Below are 27,279 nucleotides of genomic sequence, written 5' to 3'. Positions count from 1 at the left end.
CACAGTAAATACTTTATGGAATGCTGACTTGTAGAGTCTGGATCCGTGGTAGGTGGGTGTGTGGAAAAATGAGTACCTAAAAAAACAACCAACCCAGGAAGTTTAGAAGCATTTGGAGAAAAGGAAAACAGGTCTCTCCACCAAACATTATTTAAAAAGAAGAGATGTGGACTGTGGTAGGTTGATTTCAGGTTGACGTTTCTTGTTTCTGGGTCTGAATATAGTTTGGAGATTGTGCAGACTGTGTTGGCACGGCCCCGCAGCAGTGGGATTTCTCTGGAAAGATCTTTTGGAATTCTTGTTCATGGCCCATGCAGTTTTTCCTAGGACTCACTTAGTAGATGCCTCACCATGGATGCAGTGATTGTAATGTGGGCACCTGAATGTTGGTGCCCGCTTCTCTGTAGATTTCTAGGATTCCTTACTTAGCAAGTACATCAGCATCCGTGGTAGTGCAAAGCATGCAGAGGAAAGAAAACATTGTTTGGAAGCAGGTAGGCATGGCTTTGGCTATGGCCTTTCCACCCATCTAGCCAAGAATGATGTAAAGTCCCTGCATTATGCTTCCTCATCTGTAGAAGGGGCAGGTATGAGTACCAATACCAGAGAATTGTTAAAAGATTAAATGAGTTAGTCTTTGAAGTGCCTACAATGTTATTTGGCACTTAGAAAAGTCTGTAAGTGTTTGTTTAAAAAATAAGCAGAAAGTATCTTCTGTGACTTCCCTTTGTGCCCGTGTATGTCTGTTGTTCTTACCATCATTGTTGAATCAGCCCAGAATCTATTAGTTGTAAGGGACAGAAACCTAACTCAAACTAGCTTAAGCAAATATGGGGATTTGTTGATTAATGAATCTGGAATGTTTGGGGTCGAACAGCGAGCCATAAGTAAGCAGTCACTTAAATGCCTGGCGTTCATGTAAATGGAGATGATCATGCTAAAATATAACCACCAAGAGTGAAGCTCACACACATAAAAGTAGACCCAAGCCCAAGGAATATTTTTAGCACATTGCTACATGATTTAGAGTACTCTCCCCAACAACCTTGTGCGGAAAGTATTATTACCTCTAAATTTATAAGTGAATTAATTGAGATTCAAAGAGGTTAAGTAATTTGCCCAGGGAAACAGAGCCAGGAACTGTCAGATCCAGAATTTGAACCTAAGCTTAGTATGGCCCCATCATCTGAGTTCTTAGCCAATATGATACATTGGTATTATAATTAAAAAAAAATAAGCTTGTTTTTCACTAGTCAATTTGAGATCAGTGGGAATTTATATACTTTTTTAAATGTGTCTTTTCCTGGACAGGTAGCATAGCAGTGAATTACCTGATTCTGATTCACCACTCACAAGCTATGTGATCTTGGGCAAGTTACTTAACCTCTCTGTGCCTCAGTTTCCCTACCAGTGATACAGGGATAATGACAGGACTTTCCTTAAAAGATTTCTATGAAGATTAAGTTAGTACATAAAGGGGTTAGATAAACATTTAAAAAATTACAAAAAAGGGGGCACCTGGGTAGCTCAGTTGGTTAGGCGTCTGACTTCGGCTCAGGTCATCATCTCATGGTTCATGAGTTCGAGCCCTGTGTCAGGCTCGATGCTGACAGCTCAGAGCCTGGAGCCTGCTTCGGATTCTGTGTCTCCCTCTCTCTCTGCCCCTCCCTGGCTCACACTCTGTCTCTCTCTCGAAAATAAATAAACATTAAAAATTTTTTTATTTGAAAAAATACATAAAGGGGTTAGAGAGTATCCAGCAAATAGTAAATGATATATATGGTTTGTTGAAAAATATTTAAAGATAGATTGTAACATAAGAAGCAGAAAGGAAATGACTCACTTGGGGTGGTTCCTCTTTTGATGTCCCCAGAGTGTCCCAGAAGGGCACTGCTAATCTGGGAAGTTGAAAAGCCCACCTGTCAGAGGCTCTCCATTGCCACCAGCTGCCTGGCCATGACATCGTGAAGAAACCATTTGCAGTGGTCAGCCCCTTGGCTCATCCTCATAGATGCTTAGCTGCACAGCTTGGCACAGCTTGGCTCTCAGTCTCTCCTGTCTCTGTCTTCTCTGCAAGAATGGACTGCAGAGTCTCTGAAATGCAAGCATGTATTTCCTACCTCCATTCTCCCCCAGCACTGGTTTGGTCAGCACCCTACTATGCCTATCACCCGCTCATTGGCTTGTTAGTATCCGTCTCCTGGCCTGGGGCTGGAGGGGATAGCTGCAGCAGAGAGAAGCCAGACCCCAACTTGGGACTATTGCTCCTTACTGGATAGGACAGCTAAGGATGTGTGTTTGGATTCCATAGTGTCTGGCTTGCTTTTACAGGATGGAATATCTTAGCACTTCCCCAAGTTGTTTGACCCTCTTACCTTTTTGAAAACCTCATCCCTGTCGAGTTGTGGTGAGAGTCCTCTGAGCGGCAGGCACACATCCTCAAAGTCACGGTGCCGGTAAGCATGTCAACATGATTCCCCATGAGAACAGTCACCTGAACTGTCACCAGGAGCCTAACTTAAGGGATTCTGACCCTACCCACACCTTTCCTTTAGCAGAAGCACAGGCACATATTGGCCACCTACTTAAGAATCTGATAGAGATCCGGAGGCTCCTCAAGGGTCCACAGATGAATTTCAGAAGGGCCCTCAATCCCCTGTAATGATATGGAAAATTTGTGAGTTATGTGCAGTTTTCTGGAATGAAGGCAAAATTCTCAGAGTGGTCCATGCATCAAAAATACAAGCTAAGAGCCACCACTTGTCCCCAGAAGATGCATTAGTAGGAGAGAGAGCCAAGGATCAGACAGCCCTGGAGGTTGAGATGGTGCTTTAGCATCACAAAAGAAGGTGGCGGGCTAATCTCTTGGCTACTCTTCTCCTGGACCGCCCTCTTTTTTGTCTGCCCATGCTCACTATTTGCTGGTGTTCCCATGTGACCAGTCCACCTCCCTGTGCCTTGAACCTCCTGTGTTCAGGAGGTATTTCCCTACTCTCTGACGTCTTGGGGGAGGGGGAGGTCCGTCCTTCCCCAAGCTTTAAAGTGTCCTCCAGCTCTCTGTCCTGGCTTTACTGTGTCTTCCTTTATCTCCAATGACTATTGGAGTGGTTGAGATTGAGGGAGGGGTTGAGGGTAAAGGAGATAAGAAGGCCACTCAGCTTAAGTTTAGTCCAAGCCAGCATTTCTTTTTTCTTTTTTTTTTTTTTTTAATTTTTTTTTTTCAACGTTTTTATTTATTTCTGGGACAGAGAGAGACAGAGCATGAACGGGGGAGGGGCAGAGAGAGAGGGAGACACAGAATCGGAAACAGGCTCCAGGCTCTGAGCCATCAGCCCAGAGCCTGACGCGGGGCTCGAACTCACGGACTGCGAGATCGTGACCTGGCTGAAGTCTGACGCTTAACCGACTGTGCCACCCAGGCGCCCCCAAGCCAGCATTTCTTAGAATATTTATGTGGGGTCACATGCCAGCAAAGGGCTTCACTGAGTAATTAGCAGGCAGGGCTCTGCCACTCCCATTCAAGGTACAACTCATCATTTACCAGCTATATTTCCTTTGTCATTACTTCACCTCTCAGTGTCTCCATTTTCTTGTCTGTAATGTAAGAAATTGAGCAGAATCTACTGATAGACCTATAGGAAGGGTAAACACAGGGAACCCATGTGATGAAATTGGTTCAGTGCCTGGCACAAAGCAACCATTGGATATTTGTTCAAATGGTAGAATTATGGTGATGAAGAGGAGGAGGTAGAAGAGAAGGAGAAAAAGGAAAGGAGAAGGGGTAAAGAACTTTGCACAGGATTGACACATAATTAATTCTCAATAGCCCGATATTCAAGTGGATGGATGGATGGATGATGGATCAATGAACAGATAGTCCATTGGTCATCAAGTAAGTTTGGGAATATCTGGATCAAACAAGGTCAAACATGTTTCTATTCTTTTTCCTTGCAGGACTTCTCAGGTGCCTTGCTATGTTAATAGGTGTCACAAATCCCCAAGAGGGAGAGAGGGCAAGCTGAATTTCTCCTACTTCTTTGGTCATGGGATTCTTTTTACAATGAAGCTTGTGTTATGCAAAGGTTGCTGGGGGGTGCAATTCCAGGCGCTTAGTCACTAAGAGGAGAAGGATGCACACAGAGCTCGGGTGTTTCAGCCAGTTCACAGGGAGTAGAGTATGTGCATGGGGTTTGGGCAGAAAGGCTCAGTTGTGAGTTCTGGAGACTGTGCTATTTGGAGTGTCTCCGTGCCCAGCTCCTGCAGGGACCTGCAGCATAGACGCAGAAGATACAGGGAGGGCACAAAGCAAAAAGCCAGGGGAGCAGCCGATTATCATCCCCTTCTGAGAGTCCCCAGAGAGCGTTTGTTTGCCTCAAGCAAGGTCAACAAATTCTCAAACCCAGTTGCCATTCATTCCCAGACAGGTCAGGGGTCGGTTCCTGAAGCATTGTTGATCTCAGCAGAGATGATGTGTGGGGTTGATATTCTTAGATTTGCTCATTCAGCCAGTCAGTCTGGCTTTCAGAGGAGAATCAGGTCAAGAAGCGCTTAATGAACCAAGCAGAGCACTGTGCTGCCTCTACCGCTGGGGGTTCGAGTTTCTAATGATAATCAGCAGCCTCCTCACTTATAAAACCTACTGGAATTTTCTTTGTGCATCTTCATAACCATTTTTGGAGGTAATAGGGTGACCCAGTGTCCCAGATTCAAAGGTGCTATCTTCATCATCCCTGTAAACCCTCCATTGACATTGGAATTCTCGTCTTTTGGTTTCAACATCGTATCTTCCATGTACAGAAGCCACACACACACACACACACACACACACACACACACACACACACAAGCACACACATACACATCCTTGTTAGCCCCTATGTCTTAATTTATGATTTAGAGCACGAAAGGAGGAGGTAAGCTCTTACACAAGAAGGCACATGGCAGGTTACTTTTGTGAGCACTATTTGCTTTAACCTATTACAGGTTGACCTATTAGAGGTCAAAGGGAGAAAGGATTTTGATACTCCTGGTTTGAAGGAGCCCTGATTGGGGCTGGTTTGATCCTTCAAAACAAGCTGTTGCTAATGCTGTTACCATTACAATAGCTACCAGCACCCTATTAAATGAGTGTTTGTGATGAACCAGTCCCTCAGCTAAACGTGTCTACATGTTATTCTTTTTTAAGTCTCCGGACCACCTATGAGTTACGATTGAGTTATGGTTACTGACGACATTCTGATTTTACAGAAAATGAGTCTTAGGCACAGAGAGGTTAGGCAATTTGCACAAGAAGACACAGGCAGCAGTTGGTAAAAAGTAGGGTTTTAATTTGGGCAGTGTGGCTCAGTGTGAGCTCCTAACTACCATGATCTGGTGCTTTTGCAAGAGGAGAGCCAGATGGCAAGGAAAAGTGTCAGACAGCGAGGGAATAGTGGTACCATGGTGAGCAGTCATGCTTACTAGGCACTCATCATTCTTGTAAGAACTTCCCTGCATCAGCTCATTTACATGTATTAACCAAAACTAGTCCATAAGATGGGTAGGGGCTGTAGCTTCTCGTCTCAGGATGTGACCTTCCTGGTTGGACTGGTCCCCCCGCCCCCGAGAATACAAAGGAAGTCACTAAAAGTTGGGGAGCAGCTGGTTGATGGCTCAGTACATCCTACCCACAGTTTGTGGAAGCTCTCCACTGGAAGATCTTGCCCCCTCCCCTGATAATCAGCTCGATGCATCCAGCCTCTCCTCTGGTGGGAACTCATCCGTCTGTCCCCAGCATCAGGACCATAAGCATTATGTAGCATCTCATGGGATTTATCTTTGAGGTCCATGCCAGGGGAAGCCCTTCCATGCTAGTCTCCCCTGCGTTGGATGGGATTTGAATGCATGTCTGGTAGTGAGTGGAGGTTATCAACTGTGGTTCAGTTGTTGCCCTGGAGTGGTCATTCTTGATGATCTAGAAGATTCTAGGGTCATGTGGAAGGGAAAACTGGCTCTTGGTAACTGACAAAGCACACATTTTTCAGTTTAAACTCAGACAAGGCACAAAACATCCCTGAATCTCCATCTTGTCCTGTAGTCACCATAAGTGATTCTCCAGTGCTTGCTGAGCCTCTGCTGTCTGCCCGGTCCTGTGAGAAAGACAGGAAACCAAAATGATCGAGGATGAGGTAGAGGAGATAAAATTCACCTTACCTGGGTGGGATGACCAGCCAGGTCTCTACTATCCTGGGACAAATCAGCGCTGGTCTTTTGGGGCTGTGGACGGGTGGGTCATGATGAGTGCTGGAGAAGGTGGGAGGCTGCCAAAGAAGCCAGCCTGTAGCTGCTTGTTGAAGGATGGGGCCTTTCTGCAAGCCATCGTGTGAGGTGAGAGAAAGCTCCACCTGAAGCACCATTGTGGGTACCAGTGAGGCCTGGAGGAGGGAAGCTTGACATAGGATAGAGATGATTAAAAAATAGTTTTACATGGGTCTACAAAAGACCTTCTGAAGGAAAAAAAATACATTGGACCTTTTTGTACACCTTCTACCTGCCAGGAGTGCCCGTGCACGGCCAGTCACTTCAAGGCAACAGCCTGCCTCAGAGGAGGCACAGATATTGCCTTATTTTACTCCCAAGTAGACAAGGGCTCAGGGCTGAGGATCTCATCCTAGATCACATGTTCAAAAGGGTGTCATAACCAACATCCCAGCCCAGCCTCTCCAACTTTGAGACTCAGGCTTTTGCTACTGTGCCAGGAATGCCCCTGGGCCACTTGAGACAACCTTAGAGATACAGGCAGCCCTCAGTTGTCTGGAGACTCCTGTACCCTCACAGCTTTACTCACATGTCCCCCCAAAGGCAGCCATTTCAGCCAGTCATTGTCCCAGGAAGCATTGTGGGGAACTCTGTCTGTCTAGTCACTGCTTCACAGTCCCTGGCTGAACAAGAATGAATGGCAGACTGCTTTGCCTGAGCCAACCTCCCTTCAAGACGGGTAGCCACACTTAACAGAATGATTGCACCTTGCTAAGGTGATTCTAGAACATGGGTGATGGTGTAGTTCATTCTGCCTGGGGTCCTGGGGAAGGCATCACAGAAAATGCAAGATTTGATCGGGCCATCAAGGTTGAATTGGGAGGAAAGAAGGAAGAAAGGAAGGAAGGCAGGAAAGAATGGAAGAATGAGTTCTGTGTAGCAGGCCATATTATACAGAGGCTTGGTTCTATAAAAGTATGTGGCCAAGGCAACTTGCCAGACTGATTTACAGGGGGGAAAAGGGGATTTATAGAAGGAGGGACAGTGTGTATTAGAGGATGAATCTGGAAAAGTGAGGGTGAGGAATATGAGGAAGGTCCTTGAATACTATAGAAAACTCTCTCTCCCCCACCTTGGCCAGGAAGTGGGGTAGGATGAGTGTTTCAGTATCCTGCATGAATCCGTATTGTTAGGTAACCACTGTCAGTATTCCAAAGACAGGGAGTGCAATTAATATTGTCCCAGAAACGCTCTGCTGTATGCTTTCTGTTTTGTTCTGTTTTAGTGGTCGGCAAGTGGCGATTGACTTTTGGCTTCTTTTAAGGAAGCGGGTAAAGATTGGTGGAGGTGGTTCTCCACCAATGGAGTGTGATTCTTCTGAGCTGTGGCGGAGGCAGATCCTTCCCAGACGTTAGGGATTGTACAAGGAAATGTGGGCCAAAGCTTCTAGATCTTGCAGGTTTTCAACAGATATTATAAATCTAAATTTTACATGAGATGCCTCCATTTAAAACTGTCACCTCTCTTGGGGCATCTGGGTGGCTCAGTTGATTGAGCATCTGACTTCAGCTCAGGTCATGATCTCGTGGTTGGTAAGTTTGAGCCCCTCATCAGGCTCTGCGCTGCCAGTGTAGAGCCTGCTTTGGATCCTCTGACCCCCCCCCCCCCGCTCTCTCCCCCTTCCCTACTCTCTCTCATGCTCTCTCGAAAATAAACACTAAAAAATATATCATCTCTCAGAGCACCTGGTTGGCTCAGTTGGTTAAGTGTCCGACTTCGGCTCAGGTCATGATCTCACGGTTTGTGAGTTCGAGCCCCACATTGGGCTCTGTGCTAACAGCTCAGAGCCTGGAGCCTGCTTTGGATTCTCTGTCTCTCTCTCTCTCTCTCTCTCTCTCTCTCTGTCTCTCTCCCTCTGCCCCTCCCCCACTTGTGCTTTGTCTCTCTCTCTCTCTCTCTCTCAAAAATAAAGTGTAAAAAATTTTTTTTAATAAAAAAAATATATCATCTCTCTTTTGCACAATGCAGAGAAGCCATCACCGTCATCAACATTCTCCACCCCCTCCTCCCCCTCGTCCTTCTACTCAGACTGGATTTGGTCCATGAGGTTACACTTGGCTCATGTAACCAACAGAATCCATATGGCAGGCATTGGTTTTCTCTGAATGCTCTTGTCTCCCAACCTCCATCCAAAACTTGTGTTTCTTTTCTTTTTCCTTCTCCTACATCGGTGTTTAAACTTTAGGCCGCTGCCCCTCACAAGGGCTGGTGATGAGCAGAGTAATCCTCATGTTAGCTCTTGGATGTGGGAAGGAGATGCGGTATCTGACCTCATCTAGGCAGAGGAACCACTTTAATCTAGGAGAGGAAAGAACGAGGCAGTGACTGAGAAAAGAGTTCCATCATGGAAGATGGAGAAAGAAGATGGGAGGTGGGTTTTTTGGTTTGTTTTGCGTTTGTTTTCATCTTCTTTGGAGAGTGGGGTGAGACTGAACTATGAAAGGTTGGCTAAGAAAAAAAAATCTCCTGATGGAAATCCCTGACACAGGGAAGATTGACATAGAACCAGCACTCAACGAAGTGACAGGAAAATCGAGAAGCATCTGAAGAGGCAGAGGGCAACTGAAAAGGAGTTTATATTTGCTATTATATTAAAGTCTGACTTCCAGAGCTTTAGGTAAAATACATGCTCTCAATTAGGGGTCAGCAAACCATGGTTTGTAAGCCAATCCTAGCCCATTACCCATTTTTATGACCCTCAAACTCACAATGGTTTTTACACTTTTTCAAGATGGGGAAAAAAATCAAAAGACGAGTATCTCCTGACAGGCGAAAATTATAGTAAATTCAAATTTCAGTGTTTGTTGGTTTCCATATTGTAAATGCTTTCAGGTGACAATAGCAGTTTTGAGTGGTTACAGCAGAGAGCATAAGGTCGTCAACACCTGAGCTATTTGTCCACTTACAGAAACAACTTTGCCATCCTGTCTGGGATGGCTGCTTTAGATTGTGATGTGGGGCCTTTGCTTGAATTCTGTGTTTCGAGGCCTACCTGTGTCTCCCAGTCACGGTCTCCCCTGCTCTCTACTTAATTCTTTCACTCTACATTTTCAAAGCTCCTGCAAAAAACCACGAACTCATATTGGGTAGCTGACTGTTTACCATGAGCTGTGCTCAGGAGCCAGTGAGGAGCAGAGATGCATAGGCAGTGTCTTTTAGCAGAGGAAATGGAAGTAAGAGAAAAGAATTATAGTTCAGTAATACTAGGTGCTTCCTATTTGGAAAAAATAAGACCTGTGTTAGGAAAAAGAGGTTTTTTTTGTTTTCAGTGTTTATTTGTTTTTGAGAGAGAGAAAGCATGAGCTGGGGAGGGGCAGAGAGAGAAGGAGACAGAATCCTAAGCAGGTTCCACACTGTCAGTACAGAGCCTAATGTGGGGCTCGAAGTCACAAACTGCGAGACCATGAACTGAGCCAAAACCAAGAGTTTGTACGTTCAACTGGCTGAGCCACCCTGGCACCCCAGGAAGAAGAGGTTTTGTTTAAAGGTTGTCATTTGATTTTATGTTCTATTAGTTCATGAAGTTTTTGAGGTACGTTTAGAGCAAGGATATTTTTAATTCATACAATTTCAAAACTATAACTATTATGATTATGTGTGACAGTAATATGTGAATATAAAATCAGAATCAGAGAAAATGTGAACAGCAGTAGTTAGTACCAGAGGTGGTGAGAATAGGAAGATAAAAACACCGATCTGTAAGCAGGAAAGGCCAGCACAGTGGACAGAGATGAATCTCTTATTTGGCTTTAAGCTTCCTGGCAGTCAATGTGAAAAGGGTCACAACACAATTAGTCCTTATCTTCAAGGATGGGGGTGGGGGAAAATACTGATTCCTCAGGATCAGTAAAAACTTTTGTATTATGGAGTTTTTAAAAAGAAAACAAAATGCCCTCTGCAAAAGGTATAGCTAAGTATGTATATATCCCATATGTTATGTCACTCATTTCTCCCTGAAATCATGAGATTCTTTAACAAAAACAATATATATGGTAATAAATACAATTATCCTTTGTATTTATGTAACCCCACAGTTTCCAAAACACTCTCTCAATTTTGCTCTTGGGAATAGTCTTGGTGAACTGTAAGCGGATATTGTTGCCTCTATTCTAGTTTAGGAAACTAAGAGTCTAAATTGTGTAAATTTCTGGCCTTCCAGACTAAGTTTCCTGCCTCCTGCTCCAATAGTCTTTACATTTTCTAACACTAAAGAGAAATAATCCAATCCGACCCAGCTCTGACCAAAGTAATGAATAGCTCCCCCATCCCGAGAAGCTGTCTCATGAAGATGCCTCTGTCCTCATTGGTAACTTGTCAGAAGCACAGCGTTGAAAGTCATAGTCAAAAGCTAAAGTTAGAAACAGTATCAGGCTGTTAAGTAAGAGGGGTCAACTTGCAGCTGTTACTGCAGCTTTCTGAATTGTAACAGTGTGGCTACTTTGATGCAGGAGAATCAATTACAGAGAAACCTTGTCAAGATGGCCAAAATTCAGCCTTAAATAATTGAATTCTCTGCCAAACGCTGTCCACTGTCGTTATCTAGAAATGTAATTATGCAGCTAAATCAAGCAACGAAAATTAGTGTAGTGTAAAAACACCTTGGCTATCTAAAAGTGGAGGAATTGACATTTGGATTTAGAAAAAGCCAATAGTTGAATATGGTTTGCGGTGTCTGAAGCTCTCTGAGTTTCTACAAAATCTATATCCTGTGTCCTGCTTGGAGTTAGAGGTGGAATGTGGCAAGCGGATGTTTGGTTTGAAGGTGATTTCCAGTGATCCCTGGGCCTTCGGCGTTAGCTGAGTGGACTCACTTGGTCACTTGCACGCCCTTGCTCTCAAAACCGGGAGCTCTCCACATGCCCATGTGCCTTCTTGCCATGAGTGACTCTATGAATTTATCTGTGCCTTCAGTCTGAAGCTGAAGATGTATCCATACTGACCATCAGGAGAACACAACACACATGATAGGAACAGCTAATAGCCTTTAGTATGGTGTCCATGATATCATGCCCGGAGCTTTGCCACACGACCCCATGGGGCAGGGTCTATTATTACTGCAGTTTTCTAGGTGAAGAAACCAAGGTTCAGAGATGCTAAGTCACTTGTTCCAACATCACACAGCTAGTGTGTGAGACACCCAAATCAATTGCATTTCAATTCATGTAATGCCAGAGGAATTTACTTATTACCGTGGAACCTATCCCAGACAATCCTTTGGGTATTTTCAAGCATCAGAAAGATTGCAGATATTGGCTTGAATTTATTTTTCGTCCATAGTTTGGTGGATATGCCTTTAAACTCTGGGAACGGGAAACCATCTCGTATGAACACACTGCATAGTCACAGATGACCATTGAAAGATCAAGGACAGAGAATCTGTTTTGTTTTGTTTTGTTTTGTTTTGTTTTGTTTTGAAAGCGTGTGAAGTTCTGTTAGAGAATAAAGTACTCTGCTGCATATAGTGAGTCACCTGGTTAGGAATTGTGTTCGGAGCCCGGCACTGACTCTTAACAAGGGTACACATGTGGGAAACCGATTTGACTAGTATAAGTCCACTTCTCTGTGTGTTCCCTGGAACTGGTAACAGTACTGACTTCAGAGAGTTGTGAGAATAACATTACGTAACCTGTGTAAACAACTTAGTTCATTCTCTGTGTGTAGCACGCTCTGCAAGTATTAGCTGGTATTTTTTTTTTAATTTTTTTTTTTTTTTTTAGCATTTATTTATTATTGAGAGACAGAGAGAGAGAGGGAGAGCATGAGCAGGGGAGGGGCAGAGAGAGAGACACAGAATCCAAATCCAAAGCAGGCTCCAGGCTCTGAGCTGTCAGCACAGAGACAGATGAGGGGCTCGAACTCATGAACCGTGAGATCATGACCTGAGCTGAAGTTGGATGCTCAACCGACTGAGCCACCCAGGCGCCCCACTGGTATTCTTATCGTATGATTTGCACAGACTGCCCCTTTAAAATTAAAGCCAGTGAGGGGCGCCTGGCTGGGTCCGTCGGCTGAGCGTCCGACTTCGGCTCAGGTCATGATCTCGCGGTTTGTGAGTTCGAGCCCCACGTCGGGCTCTGTGCTGACAGGTCCAAGCCTGGAACCTGCTTCAGATTCTGTGTCTCCCTGTCTCTCTGCCCACCCCCCGCCCCACTCTGTCTCTGTCTTTCTCAAAAATAAACATTAAAAAAATTTTTTAATGAAATAAAATTAAATTAAATTGAAGCCAGTGACAGAGAAGCAAAGATTAGATGATCTCCTTAGCTTCTTTTTGATCAGTGCCAAAGGGTGCCCACATTTACCTGCTTGATTTGTAAGTAGCGACTGATAATCCTATCAGTTTACAATTCTCATTTTCCTCTCTAAAAATCCCATGCAGACTTTGTCCCTTGCCTTTTGCCCAACTTCATCGGGAAGAGCCCCATTCCTGTGGCCTACCTCTCTCTCTCAGTCATCTGGCCTCTCTCTCACTCTCTCTGAGAACTAAATTAATGAAGAGTATTTGGTTAGTCATGTTAGGCAAGCCGTTCCCAAAATAGCACCTTCCATTTTGGTAGATTCAACTCTGCAGCTGCTGTGTCTCTTCGGCGTCTGGGAAGAAAACTTTCACATTAAGAGTTGCTGATGCGGATTTTCTTTCTTTCCCCCTCTCGGCGTTGATGAGTGCCTGGCTCGTGACAGAAGCGATTTGGCTCTCGGCTTTGTAGTTCCGAAGAAGTTGGGTCTGTAGATTTTCCCCTAACTCTCCACTGATGTGTTGAGCTTCAGAGGGAATAATACCTTCACGTAAAGCATGTTGCCTTCTCAAGGAGTACTCCTGCATCCCTATGGCGTGCCTATGATTGTTCCTGCAGCCCCCTACTTTCCCGGACTGATCCAGGTAATTCAAGGCCACTGCCAGCCAGCAACTTAACTCCAGAGCGCTCAGAGTAATAATTGGAATTTTTATGGTTGAGAAAGCAAACACTTTTAATACAGGAAAAAGCCCTCATGTAGTCAGTGGGAAGACAGTAGGAAATCACAAAGATGGATCACCCTAATCTGGCTATTGACATCTCTCATGGCTGAATAAATGGTGTAGTTGAGCCATATTTGCTTGTATTGATCTGGGTGCTGTTTAACATTCATGCCTTTGCTTCAGGAGGTTGACCACGGGGCAAAGGATTTGCTCTCCTTCCCAGCTTTCTGAGGGACTCAGTCTCCCAGAGCAGATCATGAGGCAAAGTAACTTATCATGAGGTGACTTGGTTAAGAGCTTTAACCCAGGAAATAGAAGGAGCAAGAAATATGCATTAATTTATATGTTTGCCTTCATGTGGATTGTCTATTTTTATAGAAGTGCCCTGCCCCCCACCTCACCTGGGTCGAGTGGTGGCATTGAGGCAAAAAGGAACACGCTGTTGATGGTTAATTTATGAAGTTCAGAGATTACTTTAGGACTCCCTTACCAGCTGTTTACATCTTAATGATGGCAAGAAAGCGGAGGATTGAAAAGTGTGTTGGTTTTACTTTTAAGCCTATTAATTTTGTGCAGGGAGACTCATCTACCAATAAGATACTTGGGACTTTCCACCCCCCCTCCTTAGCATAAGTTTGTCTTTTTAAACAAGCATTGGCTTCTGGGTGTATGTCCAAAGTTCTCTGTGGAAAGCGAACACCTACTAGTCACAGAGCCTGAACATCCTGGGAAACCCAGATGGTTGCTTTGCTGTTGTTTTCTTGTTTGTTTGAGAACAGCCATCGCTTTGTAGTTAATTCTGTCTCTTGTTTCTGCGAGAAAGGAAAACTAAATGTATTTTGTGTTTAGCGCACCCTTTCACCCTTATCCTTGTGCCCCCTCCGCAACTATATTTGAAAATTCTGCAGTACCCTACCTTCTTAATTAAAATTTCTGGGGAGGGTTCTGGTCAAACTCAGTTTCCCCCCTTTTCCAAATGGTGCTTGTGAACCTTAAGAACTTGGGTGATTCGAGACGTGCAGGGGTGATTCTCAATAATAACAAAACATTCTATCATCCTAGACTTATGGCCATTGCTTAGCTTGGAAACCCCTATATTATATGTGAGACATATATACAGTGCCTGGAGAATGGTCCTTAACAACATGGAAATCGTTCCATCTTTCCTGGTGTAAGCAGGCCAGTGGGGTGTGCGTGGAGTCTGAAGGAGGACTCCATGGCAAACTGGAAGGCCTTTTGCCTCCATTGGAAGCTTGGGGTGAAGGTCGGCTGTTGGAGTTTTGTCAGACCCTCTGCCGCCCCGTCCGATAAATAATTACAAGCAAATCGTGCCCTTCACTCTATGCTGATTGATGCTGAAATTGCTTTTGAAAGTTCTCATAAGTTCCTGTTATAGATTAAGTGCCGGTGTAGGAAAAATAACGGCACGCACTGAAATGGGTGAATGTAATCAGGCTTAATGGACTTGAGAGCTTGTTGGGAATTGAATAACTATCGATTTGCTGGAATGTTGCTGTCATTACGAAATGCCACTCTGGACGTATTACCCCAATGATAGATGAGGAGACGCACGGGCCAGCTGAGAAATTGGGGAGGCCCTATTTCTTCCTTTTTTGCAGAGTGTTGGAGAAAACATATCCAGTTATTTTTGGAAGGAACAAGTGATTTTACTTGCAAATCTTAGCCTGATCATACTTTGTTTTTCCAAGTGACACCTTTGCTAACTAGTTACCCATAAGTCAGGAGAGCAGTGCAGCGGGGAGGCTCTGGACCAGCTGCTGTGATATATTCATCTTCTTCCTCTCTCACTCCCCTGGAATGCACTAAAATGGTATGGCTGGAGAGAGACCAGCTTCATTTCTGGTTTGCTGAGAGACCCTGTGTTATTTACCCATTGGCATCACGAAACTCAGATCACTTGGTTGCAGAAACATTTTCAAGGGGAGGAGAAGCAACTCAAAGAGAGAAAAATTGTAACACACCCACACACACACACACACACACACACACACACACACACACTCACCTTCTAGCTGGGCCTTCTGATGCCAGCTGTCCTGTATCCCAGCAGGCTGTATCAGCTTGCTTACCAGTACCTTGACCTTGTGGTTTTTTTCCCAACTCCTCAAGAGTTGCAAGAGCTTCCCTGTAGGGAAGGAAGGTGCCACCCACACCTTAATAATGTCATCAGCAGGACACTAAAAGTGATCCAAAATAGTGTGTGTACTCCATCATCGGTAGTAAGTTCCCTATGCCTGGAGTTACACAGACAGAGCTTTGGTAGCCACTTGGCAGGGTTGTTGGATCAGAGTTTGAGATTCCTCCCAAGGTCTTTCCAACCTCAAGAGCCAGCAATTCTGTGGCAGAAGAGTTTCTGCCACTTTTTAAATTAATACTAGTAGCATTGCCCTGTTTTGGTCTACTCAGTTGAAGAAAAAAATAAATAATTGACCAGATATCATAACAGGCTTTAATAGAGTATCACGTTGTCTGGCAAAAACAGAGTAGAGCCGTTTTCTAGTAATTCTAAGGCTGTTGCTCACCAGGATCTTTTGTTCTAGGACTGAATTCCATAGTTACCAGTGATCCCCATCCGCCATCCCTTAAGAAAGCCAGAATCATTATCATGCTGGTTCTCCTGAACCCATCTTCTGGTATCAAAACTTGTTGAATATATGAAAAGGTGGATAGTTTTTCCTTCTAGCCATGTAAAGAATTTCTGAATGACCATAGGGGATTGAGCTGAACCAGTTTGGAGCATTTCATGGGTAGTGAGAAGCAGAAGAGAAGAGAAAAAGAGTAATATTGCCGGGGCACCTGGGTGGGTTGGTTGGTTGTGCATCTGACTTCAGCTCAGGTCACGATCTCGCGGTTCGGGAATTCGAGTCCCGCGTCAGGCTCTGTGCTGACAGCTCAGAGCCTGGAGCCTGCTTCAGATTCTATGTCTCCCTCTCTCTCTGCTCCTCCCTTGCATGTGCTTTGTCTCTCTCTGTCTCTCAAAAATGAATAAATGTAAAAAAAAATTTTTTTAAAGAGTAATATTACCAAGTGCATTGTATAAACCTTAATCCTTTCCCTTTGTATGAATCTCAATCTTGGTATCTTGGGATAAAAAGAAACAATGTAAGTTCCTCTCAAACTTCTTTATTTACTTCTAAATTTTCAACAATACACTGAATGATCAATGCACTCTCTGATCTGAAAACAAGGAAGGTCTGACAAATCAGTTGTCAAAGTCAGTCTTGAATCCAGAACTTCCCAAGATGACTTATTTAAACCATAGACCATGGCCGCAGCATACCAAGCAACATAATAAAACAATGGCTTTATAAATGATTAGTATGTTTGGTTAGTGCTTAGATCTAATGAGCCCTTGGTTCAGGGTTATAAGTTCAGATTTGCACCCCTCACTGTAGATACTTAAACAAAGGGTATGCCCTTTGGCCATACGTGGCTAGATCGTTCTCCATACTGGGACAGATAATTCCCATCTCATCTAGATATTATAGATAGTGGGTCAAAAGGCCATTTTTCTAGATGGAAGTCAGTGTAAACAGAACCCCATCTACGTCACCATGCATTTGTTAATTAAGTTATTCATTAATGCTCACATATTTTAGACAAGGCATTGGTCAGGACACCCAGGACACAAAAGTGATAGTCATAGCCACTGACATGTAGGTTCACAGCCAGTGGAAGAGAACACTAGATAAACACAAAACTTATACTACAGTAAAAACATTAGAAAAGAATGACAGGTAACAATTATTGAGTAATTGCTATGAACCAGGTGCTGTGCTAAATACTTGGGTATATTATCTCACTTTTTCTTACAAAACCCTAAGTTGAGTACTTACTGGCCTACCATCCCCTATCTGTAATTTTAAATTCCAAAAAGCTCTGTAAATCAGGGTGTTTTCTGGGGAGAAGTTTGGTACCAAAACTGATTTGGGAAGCAAACTTGACCTAAAATGATGTGTGGCTATTTATAGACTTTCTTTATCCCTCTTAGTGTGAATATTCACATATTTTGCTACAGGGATATTTAAGTGTTTGATTTCAGAATGTTGTCCCAGACCCTGCTGAGAGTGTTACATAATCGATGTTTCCACTGAAATACCTTTCTGAAAAAGACAATTCCTATCCGTCCCCCATAAAAAATTTGAAATTTCAAAATACACATGACCCCAATGATCTCAAATAAGGAATCAGAGTCTTGGATTATGGTGCCCTTTCTACCTATGAAGAACCTGAAACTGACCCTTGAGAAAGGGAGCTTGTCCAAGTTCACAGGAATGTCAGTTACAGATCTGAGATTTGGATCAGGTATGTTGGGCCAGAATCTTCCCTCTTCACCAGTCTACTGTTGAGGTGCATCCATGGGAATGCATATGAAAATAGGAGAGGGAGCCGGTGGATGTCTCTTAGAGTAGGAAAGAGTGTGGTTAAAAGGGAAGGGTGGTGTTTGAGTTGAGCTCTAAAGCACCAGCAGGCATTCAGTGCAAACTAAGGAGAGGTCTTCTTACCAGAGCAGAGAATTCAGGTGAATTCATGGTGTTGGGGTGACACAGTGAGAAGGAACTTCAGTATCTTCCCCACCCCACTGCACTATAGAGTTTGAGATTGTTTGCACATAGGACTCAAACATCAAAAAGCATAGGTGGAAAGAATCCTGGAAGAATCTCTGAAATAACTCTGAATTTCTAAGCACTCTACCCAGGAATGGGCTCCGAAATACCCTTCTGTGAATACCGCCGGGGAGTGTCCACTTTCCTGGGTTTGGGTCCTGAGCACTCAATGCCATCTTTTCTCTCAGAGACTCTAAGCTCTCTAGAGGCTGTGTGTTTTCTGACTTAACCTTCCTAGAGTAGACAGTGGCAGAAAAACGCTGATTAGTGCCTCTCTGATAGGGATAGCAGTGGTAGGAGCAAACCCTGCATTCTGGATTCTGAAGCAGAAATCAGCATCGTTTAATCTGGCAATGTAGTTGATGGCGGATCTGCATACATATGTGGTGATGCCAGAAATTATCCAAGTGGAGAAGCTGTCCCGACAGAAAGACAGAGGAAGGTAGAGGAAGGTAGAGATCATTTGGATACATGTCTGGGTGAACGAAAAAGAATTCCACTTGTTCTGGTCTATGGCTGGTGGAGCCAGTTTCATATCCTGATATTTCTGCCCTGCAATATTATCTACATGTTTGGAGTATCTGCTGATCTGGAAAGAAATCAGAAGGCACACCTGATGTAAATGTTAGTGGTGTCATTTACTTTGAGGCTGCTCTGTCTTAGTCACTAAGTGACTTTTCTGTACTGCCGAAGAAGCCATGTCAACGGCAGACTAAATTAAAGAGTCAGGGAGGTGGCAAGGAGAGTTTGGAGTCAAATAGGTCCGGGTTGATGTATTGGCTCTGGCATTTACTAAGCATGTGGCCCTGGGCCTGTCAGTTAACCTCTCCGAGGCTGTGTGCTCAGCTACAAAACAAAAGCAGGAATCCCTGACTTGCAGGGTGTTTGTGAGCTTTAAATGTGATCTATCTCGTTAGCGATTGTTTATCGAGCACCTACTGTATGTGAGGCTTTGAACTAAGAGAGGGTGATGAGCCAGAATAAAAGACACCCAAGACCCCTTTCCACACAAAGGTTCCACCCTAATACACAGGAAAGATGTGGGACATCCATATCCATATCCATATGTATATCCATGTCTATAGCTGTATCTATATCTGTATCTCATCTATATCTATGTATCTCCATCTCTGTCTGTAGCTCTGTATCCAGTATGGTAGATGTTCATTCTGCATTATTCGAGAAAGAGAAAGATGTATGATGAACGTTTATTTAGGACTCTTTTATTTGCAACTGACAAAAATCTAATGCATATTGCTTAGAGGGGAAAAAGAAAACATCCAGCTTCAGGCGCAGTTGAATTCAGTCTCCAACAACCCAAGTCATGTCTCTCCACAACTCTGCTGTGGTTGTCTTTTCTGGATCTTCATTCACAAGCACACCACATCTAAGTGGTGGCACAAATGGTCCCCAAGCATCTCCGGGCTCACATCCCAATCCATCTTTTTGCAAGTCTCTTTCCCAACTGTTCCTGCAAAAATTTCCAGGTAGCAGCAGTCTCCTTGGCTTACCTTGCAAACCATGCCCACCCTGAAAGCAGTCCTGTTGCCTCACTGCTCACATTGGATCTGGATGGTGTTGTCATCCTGACTGAGCTGTAGGGGCTGTGAACAGAGGGAAAAAATGAGTCTTGTTCTCACAGTAAGGTGTTGGACAGGCAAATGTCAGCTTCTCATGATCAGCAATCCTAACTGAAGGTATTACAGACATCCAGACATGTTTTTTTTTTTTGCTCCCCTGAACCCTACATACACCCTCTCCAGGGAAGGAAGTGTGGGACTCTGATCTTAATTAAACTCATTGAGGGGCCCCTAGGTGACTCAGTCGGTTAAGAGTCTGCCTGTGGCTCAGGTCATGATCTCGTGCTTCATGGGTTCAAGCCCTCCCTCAGGCTCTGTGCTGACAGCTCAGAGCCTGGAGCCTGCTTAGGATGCTCTGTCTCCTTCTATCTCTCTGTCTCTCTCTCTCTCTATCACAAAAATGAATAAAACTTTAAAAGAAATTATTATCCTCATTGACTGATGCCAGTGATCACATTCACCAAGCAGTTAAATATCATCTAGCGCATTTTGCTTCTCCATTAACGATCAAATGTATCAAAGTTAGATATGGCAATTTTACTTAGCATCTTCCCACCTAAATTAATTACAGTATTGTAATTAATCCCACTAGGGTATGTTGGGAGCATTCTGACTATTTTTCAGGTGAGGACACCATGCATGATCTAGTGAAGTAAAGACAGTCTGATAAGCATATTCAATAACAACATTATGAAGCAAGATTGGGCTGCTCAAATCAACAACTTCATGTCTCTTTATATTAGCAATACATACATACGTAAATATATAAAGAAAGAAAAACCAAAGCCTTCCAGTTAAGTTTGAAATAATGTGGACTGTCCATCGTTGCAAAGCACTTTGGAGATGCTAGCGACTTGCCCCGTTCTGTTTTATAGAAATGCACTTTTTATTTTTAATTAAAAGATTAAAGGGACACTGTCAATCTCTTCTGATTAATATCAGTCCTATAAAAAGGATGTGTTTCTGCAGCAACCATCTGTCATTTTGATCATTTTAAAGGCATGCTATATCAGCAAGTCTGCTTTTTATAATATGTTGGCATGGGACACACAGAGCTGGAGAGAGTTGTGGATTTCACACTCCACTTTGCTGCTTTGGTGTTCAGCAATCTGAGCCTTTGATGGTGAAGCAGAACCCCCTCCCTGTCTTTTAAAGGTTGTTTTGGGTAAGTGTTTTCCCCGGCTGATTTATGACAGAGATGCTCACCCCTATTTATGTTTCTCTCACGTCTAAAGATAGGCCTATCACATATGCATCCCACCAGCGTGGAAGAAGCCAGCATATCCACTTGATTAACTGCTGAACCTTAGGAGGTGTCCAGAAACGTTGAACTCAGTACTCCGCACGTCTTTTCCTCTGGGGAACTGGGCCCATTGTCTTCTGCAAAGCCTAGTTCCTAGCTTGAGCTCTCCGGGTTGTAAAAGTCAGAGACAGAGGCATTGTGACAGCCATTTATTTATTTATTATAATAATTTTTCATGGGTCAGGGTTCCATGTTGGATTGTCTTCTAAGCTCTGGAGACATTGAGATGATTAAGACCCAGTCTCTCTCCTCAGAGGTGGAGTCCCTGGCCACATCGCTGGCAAGAAAGTCAGAGGTTAAACACAGCTGCTTGATGGTGGAACTCTGTAGAGTCTCGACTGCACTCACCCCGCACAGTATGAGGTCCCCACCACTGTCAGTGGCTTGGGCAGTCGCGATGGATTTTTCTACAGTTCCAGGAAGATGGCTTCCTTAAATTTTTTTTTTAATGTTTATTTACCTTTGAGACAGAGAGAGACAGAGCATGAACAGTGGAGGGGCAGAGAAAGAGGGAGACACAGAATCTGAAGCAGGCTCCAGGCTCAGAACTGTCAGCACAGAGCCCTACGCGGGGCTCGAACTCATGGATTGTGAGATCACGACCTCAGCCGAAGTCAGACACTCAACCGACTGAGCCACCCAGGCGCCCCTCAGGAAGATGGCTTCCTGTAGATAGTTCCTCTATCCTTCCCAAATAAGAGGGTTTCTGGTATGTTCCAGGAGACAAAGGGTGGAGGTTTTTTGTTTTTTTGAGGAAGACCTCTATCTCTGAAACAGTGGTTCAGTTTTGTCCTGTCCTACCTTGTATCTGGCTCAGAGTAATGCAGTGAGTTCAGCATACCATGCTGGGAGAGAGGATGACCTCCCTTAGCTGTTCTTTTTCCTTCCACTCTGTAATCTGCACTGGCTCCTTAAGGTAGAGAGGATTTGGAGGAGGCAGTCACCTTGCGCATTCCAAGGTGTTTTCACAAAGTGCTCTCTGAAGAGCCATTTCTTCTCATTTCATGAGGTAGCACAGTTAAGGATTTAGATCAGAGAATTTAGAACATAGGATCTAGACCAGGGGAGCTTGAATCCGGCCACGACCTTCTCCTGGTGACTTTGGGCAAATTGTTTGACCTCTCTGAGCCTCCACTTGCTCCTCTATTAAATGGGAGTAATATGCAATATTCTCTACCTCCCAAAGTCAATGTCAGGCATAAAAGAGTGCTAAAATGACCACACCCAAGGCATTTGCAGTGCAACCACGATGCTGTTCAGGAAGCATGGCATAATGCCAAGGTCTGGGTGCCCCACTCAGACCAATCTGAGTAGGCATCTTGGCCCCTGTGTGATGTGGGGCTCCATGTCTCTGAGTTTCCATTGTCTCAACTTGACAATGGGGGAAGGAACCCAGAGGATCTGATGAGATGATGCTTGTGAAGCATGGAGAACAACCCCTGCTCATTGTAGGTGTTCCATAATGGATGGCCAGAGTTGCTGCTGTCTTGGTTTTGTTTTGTTTTGTTTTGTTTTGTTTTGTTTTGTTTTGCTTTGTTTTGTTTTCTTTCACAATATCCTGGGTTGCTGCACTTTCTTTTCCATACAGAGATGCTCTGGATTTGGGCGTTAAGTGGGCACAATTGTAACTCTCTGTTCCCTCTCTCAGTGGAGATTCTCAATAACCAGGGACATGCTTTTTGGTACAGCTGGACAGAGTGGGGTACCATTGGGGAATGCTATGAAAGAGAGAAAGAGATACCATCATGGGGTTTGACATGCATAGCCCATGGCCTTGGGTGGGATGAAACCCACACCCCTTCCCATTCCCTAAGTCAGTGGCCTGGGGAGCTGGGGCTACTGGTCACACACCAAGAAGGATGTAAAGGCCTCATTCATATGGAATCCTTGCCCAAATCTTTGTCTACTGGCTCTAGTAGGACTTCTGGGGCTGGAACCAGAACTGGCTGGGAGGAATGGACTTCAAATGGGAAAGAGAAGCCCAACCCCTTCCCTCCATGTGGCCATAGCCTTCTGGGGACAAATTCCTTGGGACCACCCACACCCCTGTTCCATGCAGCTCCTAGCACACTGTGGGCGCTTAATAAATGTTAAATAATAAGAATAGCTTCCATCTGTCAGCACCCGGTGGCAGGGAGGAGTGTGAGTGCAAGACTGCCGACTGGCACTGGGCAGCCTGTGGAGAGCCTTCGGGGAGGGAAACGCGGCTTAGAGAGACACTTCCAGAACCTCCTTCATCAGTGTGCTCTCCAGCCCTGCCACTGATCGGCACGTGGGCAAGCTTGCTGACCTGTGCTGTCTGCCCTGGACCTCAGATTGTCTGCGTCAGAATGGCAGGGCCCAGTGAACTACGTGCTTCCCCAGCAATCCCGGGTTTCCCGTGAACAGCTGGATTGGGGAACTGGTGTTACCCAACAATGCAGGGGCTTTGTTGAGGTTTAAAAGGGGCGAAGGATCTGCCCTCTGAACAGACGGTGTCATAAATTCATACTTCCGTCATTTTCTTGGAAGAAAATGCCTACTGGGCTTTTCGCATTTAGTTATAATAAAAACAACAGCAGCTGCTCGTTTTCAGGCATTTACGATGTACCAGGCTGTGTGTAAGGCATTTCACCTACAGTATCTAAGTGAAGTGTTGTATTTGGGAGAGGAAAAAGCAGGCTAACAGGACGACGTAGGGGTGTAGGCTCTGGAACGGACTACCTGGCTCATCTCCTGCCTCCACCTGTGTGACCTTGGGCATCACTTACTACCTGTGTGACCTTGGGTGTGGTAACACCTCCTCTGGGCAGCATTAACCTTGCTGGGTGATAGTTAAAGGAACCAAAGCATATAAAGTTCATAGCACAGTGCCTGGCACATGGAAAGTAGTCAGGAAGCATATTAGCAAGTTTATTTTCAAGCACAACTAAAATGCTACCACAAACAACACCAGAACTGACTATACAGTAGAGGCAATATGGAGCGTTTGCAGATATATATGTGTGTGTGTGTGTGTGTGTGTGTGTGTGTGTGTATATATATATATATATATATATATATATATATATTGCATCTTGGCTAAGAGGGTGAGCTCTCGAAACAGACTGCTGGGTTAGAGTCTCAGCTTTGCCTCCTTGGTAAAGTTCCTAAATTGCCCTCATCTGTAAAATGGACATATTAGAAGCACCTAAATCCATGCTTTCGTATCCTCCTCCATTGGATGGGGACCATATCAGAGTTGCTTTTGAGGATCAGATGAGTTAATATTTGTAAGGCACTTATAATGGTACGTGGTATATAGTAAGGCTCAATAAGAATAGGAATAAGTAATAATAACATAAGGATTAGATAATAAGATGATATATATTATGTACATATAATAACATGTATTTCATATAATATACATATGTGTATTATATATTCCATAATTATATTATACTATTACATGTAATTATATAATTGTATATAATTATCTATTTTATAATTATAATATACTATTACATATAAGTGTATAATGATACATAAAGTAAAACATAATATATATATTATGTATCTTACAATAATCATATAATATTATGATTATGTTATGTAATATGTAATTGTACAATATATGATTATATGATCGCATATGATATAGTCAAATAGTAATATTTTTATAATTACTATATTATAATTACATGTTAAAAATTATATTACTATTATTTCCACTGTTGCTACTCCTACTGGTCTCTCCTTTGGGTCTTTTCAATAGGATATTTCTACTGCCCCAAACGACCCTGGAAAGATTTCCTTTCAAGGAAACTGAGGCCCAGTGCTGGCTTCAGCAGCACATATACAAGGAAACTGAGGCCCAGCAAAGTGAAATAACCTGCCCGAGCTCTCAGGGCTTGGAAATGGCAGACCTGGGGATGTTCCCAAGGACCGTACTGTGCTGTGTGGCTTTGGTATCTCTGCCCGTCCTCCGCAGGGGAACAGCCTTGTCTCTTCCCCGTACAACCTATTCTGAGCGGAAGGCTAACAGGGTTTTGTGCCGCTGTCATTTCTGATCAGCTTTCCTCCCTCTGTCTTGCAGCCTTCTGTCAGGAGATCTTGTTCTCCCGAGAAAGCCTGATTCCTCCAGGAGATCAAAACGGGAGGTGGGGCGGTGACAAACGGCAAGGAGGGGACTGCCAGGACATGGTCCTTGTGGCTTTGTTTACAAGACCTTCTCTTTGGTTATCAATGTCTAAACCTTCTGGAAATGCACTTTCTGTTTTCCCTTTAAACACAAATCAAGCAACGTTACCAACACACATTCTCTGTCAAACATGTCAGTTACTCCAGGGGCCGCGGACAGCTTGCAAGCGATGTCTTCTATTGTTACTGTGGTGGTGTGTTATTTCTCCCTTCAACAGCTCTGCATTTGTTCTGCTGAGAGGTGTAAACACCGAGGTGCCTGGTATCTGTTAGGTTTTGACAGAAAATGTGAAATTGACGTGGACCGTCCAACGACCATCTTAATAAGGCGAGGCTCCCGTGGGCTCATGGAGAGTGGCCATGCAGAGCCCTGGATTTGCCTGGAGCCTTTTCCAGGAATTTGGGTGGGGGCTTAAGGACTCTAATGAGCTAGGGCTTGTTTCACACCTGGCGTTTTGGCAGGTGGTTCCCATTGTGACTTAGCTGAGGGACTTGGTGCTGCCTGCCAGAGGGCCTTAAGATTTGTGTGGGGGCCTAGCAGATGTTGCGCAAGCGTTCGCCCATCATACAGAACGCCATTCATCAGCTGCTGAGTCCTGTCCCTGTCTGTGTTGTAAGGGACCAGAGCTCCCACTTGCTGCATGGTGATGGGGTAGCCTAGGGAAGGATAAAAAGCCTTCCATTGCTGAGGGTAATGCAGACCATATGGAATTCTTATCTGTTCGAACAGTTGTGGGGTTTGGGTGCACAGTGCTGTCTGCATGTGTATTTTCTTTCATGTGTTTGGTTCTAGCTAATCAGAGCTTCACTGAGGAACATGTTGTAGGGTTCACTCCTGGGGATGGGCAAGGCATGTGTCCCATGACATCTCTGCTTTCCGGCTTTCCAACTTCCTCATGGAAAGTGTTAGTTCCGCACACAATCACAAGCAAACCCCCTGCCCTCCCTGGGCAGGTGAACGTTCCTCTGCCATCTTGGGGTCTTGTTGCTGACACATCGTGGTTTCCAGTGTCCCATGTGGCTCAGGAGCACCTGCTTCATTCATGCCTTTGTGTTCAGATCTGCTCTGATATCAGAGATAAGTTGAATTAAAAACAGTTGGGCCTCCTATGGGTTGAAAGATGACAGGTGATTTTGAATATCAAGAAACCAAAGATGATTTTTGAATGTGAGTGTTTTTGTTAAGATCCTTTTGGTCGAGGCACAGAACCCAATCCTGGCTAGTTTAACAGGGAAATGTTTATATTTTGCAGTTTTTGAGGGGTAATGTGTAAACAATCGGATGCACAGAAAAGGGGAAAACGAAAGAAAATCAAGCCAAGGGAGATCTGCGAGGTAGGGCAGGCCTAAGGACTTGGCAGGCAGAATTTTTGGACATTCTCTTTAGATAAGTGGTTCTCAGCCAGGGGCAATTTTGCCCTGCAGGGACATTTTTAGTTGTCACAGTCAGAAAGGGGCTGCTGTTGGCGCTCTGCATTGGATAGGACGACCAGAGTTATCTGGCTCAAAGTGTCAGTCTTGCCAAGGTTCAGAAACCTCAGTGACTCAGCTTTTCAAGACCACCAGGCTTTGTGTTTCCATTCAAGTTCCAAATTCCCAGGAAAGAATCTGATGGATCCAGCCTGGGGTACATCTCAACTTTGAATCAGTCAACTATGTCCCAGAACCCCATGTACTTGGAGCCCATTCAGAATATTGTGGAGCAGTCCTGGGAAAGAGGTAGGGTGAGGACTGTCCTTGAGCCAGAACCCATCCCAAGAGATGAGTCTTAAGACAGCTTGTTGATAGACTTCAGTGGACCTCACCTGTGGCCAAGGTCCAGCCCAGTTAGCGCTTTTCACACAGAGCCGTCCACCTGCAGGAAGGATGTCACACCCCAGTGCCAGTCTCAGCAAGCAGCCAATTTGTTAGGTCTTTGATTTAAGCTTATGGTTTCCTTCTTGGGCTCCTTTCCAAAATGATTTAAAAATGATTGTTGCCTATTTTTCTAATTGCAAAATTAGTTCAGGATAAATGCAAAATAAATCTTGGTGGTCAGAAAAGCACAAACAGATATACATATGTGCACATGTCCATGTAACACACACACACACACACACACACACACACACACACACACACAAACTGTAACCCACTACCCAGAAATAACCACTTCAAACCACTATACGGATATCTCATCTTTGTCCTGCACATATATTTTCTTCCACAAAAGTTCTTATACTCTCATCCTATGCATAAAAATTTATATCACTTGCAGCCATCTTTTTTTTTAAATAAAAAGCTTTTTAAAACAGTCAGTCATTTTTTCCAACTAATAAATAATCCTTTTTTGTTGAGAACCTCAAGACTAAGGTGATA

At 44.1% G+C, this 27,279-nt stretch overlaps 1 protein-coding gene across 28 annotated transcripts in view; it reads left to right on the top strand.

The window, feature by feature from the left end:
- RBFOX1 (RNA binding fox-1 homolog 1) overlaps positions 1 to 27,279 on the top strand; it is a 2,066,775-nt gene that overhangs the window by 1,702,346 nt on the left and 337,150 nt on the right. Inside the window, exon 1 of one of the 28 annotated variants that reach the window (XM_045461766.1) lies at positions 12,876 to 13,174. The exons of 26 other annotated variants lie outside the window; for them this stretch is intronic. In XM_045461766.1, coding sequence (XP_045317722.1) covers positions 13,088 to 13,174 — 87 coding nt within the window. In that variant the 5' untranslated portion in view covers positions 12,876 to 13,087. Of the gene's footprint in view, positions 1 to 12,875; positions 13,175 to 27,279 lie in introns of those variants that run through there. One more of the 28 variants, XM_045461767.1, reaches the window with a different exon arrangement.

The sequence above is a fragment of the Leopardus geoffroyi genome, chromosome E3, assembly GCF_018350155.1.
Source record: "Leopardus geoffroyi isolate Oge1 chromosome E3, O.geoffroyi_Oge1_pat1.0, whole genome shotgun sequence".
NCBI lineage: Eukaryota > Metazoa > Chordata > Mammalia > Carnivora > Felidae > Leopardus > Leopardus geoffroyi.
Note: the sequence above shows the minus strand (reverse complement) of the source record. Positions and strands in the feature narration are given on the sequence as shown.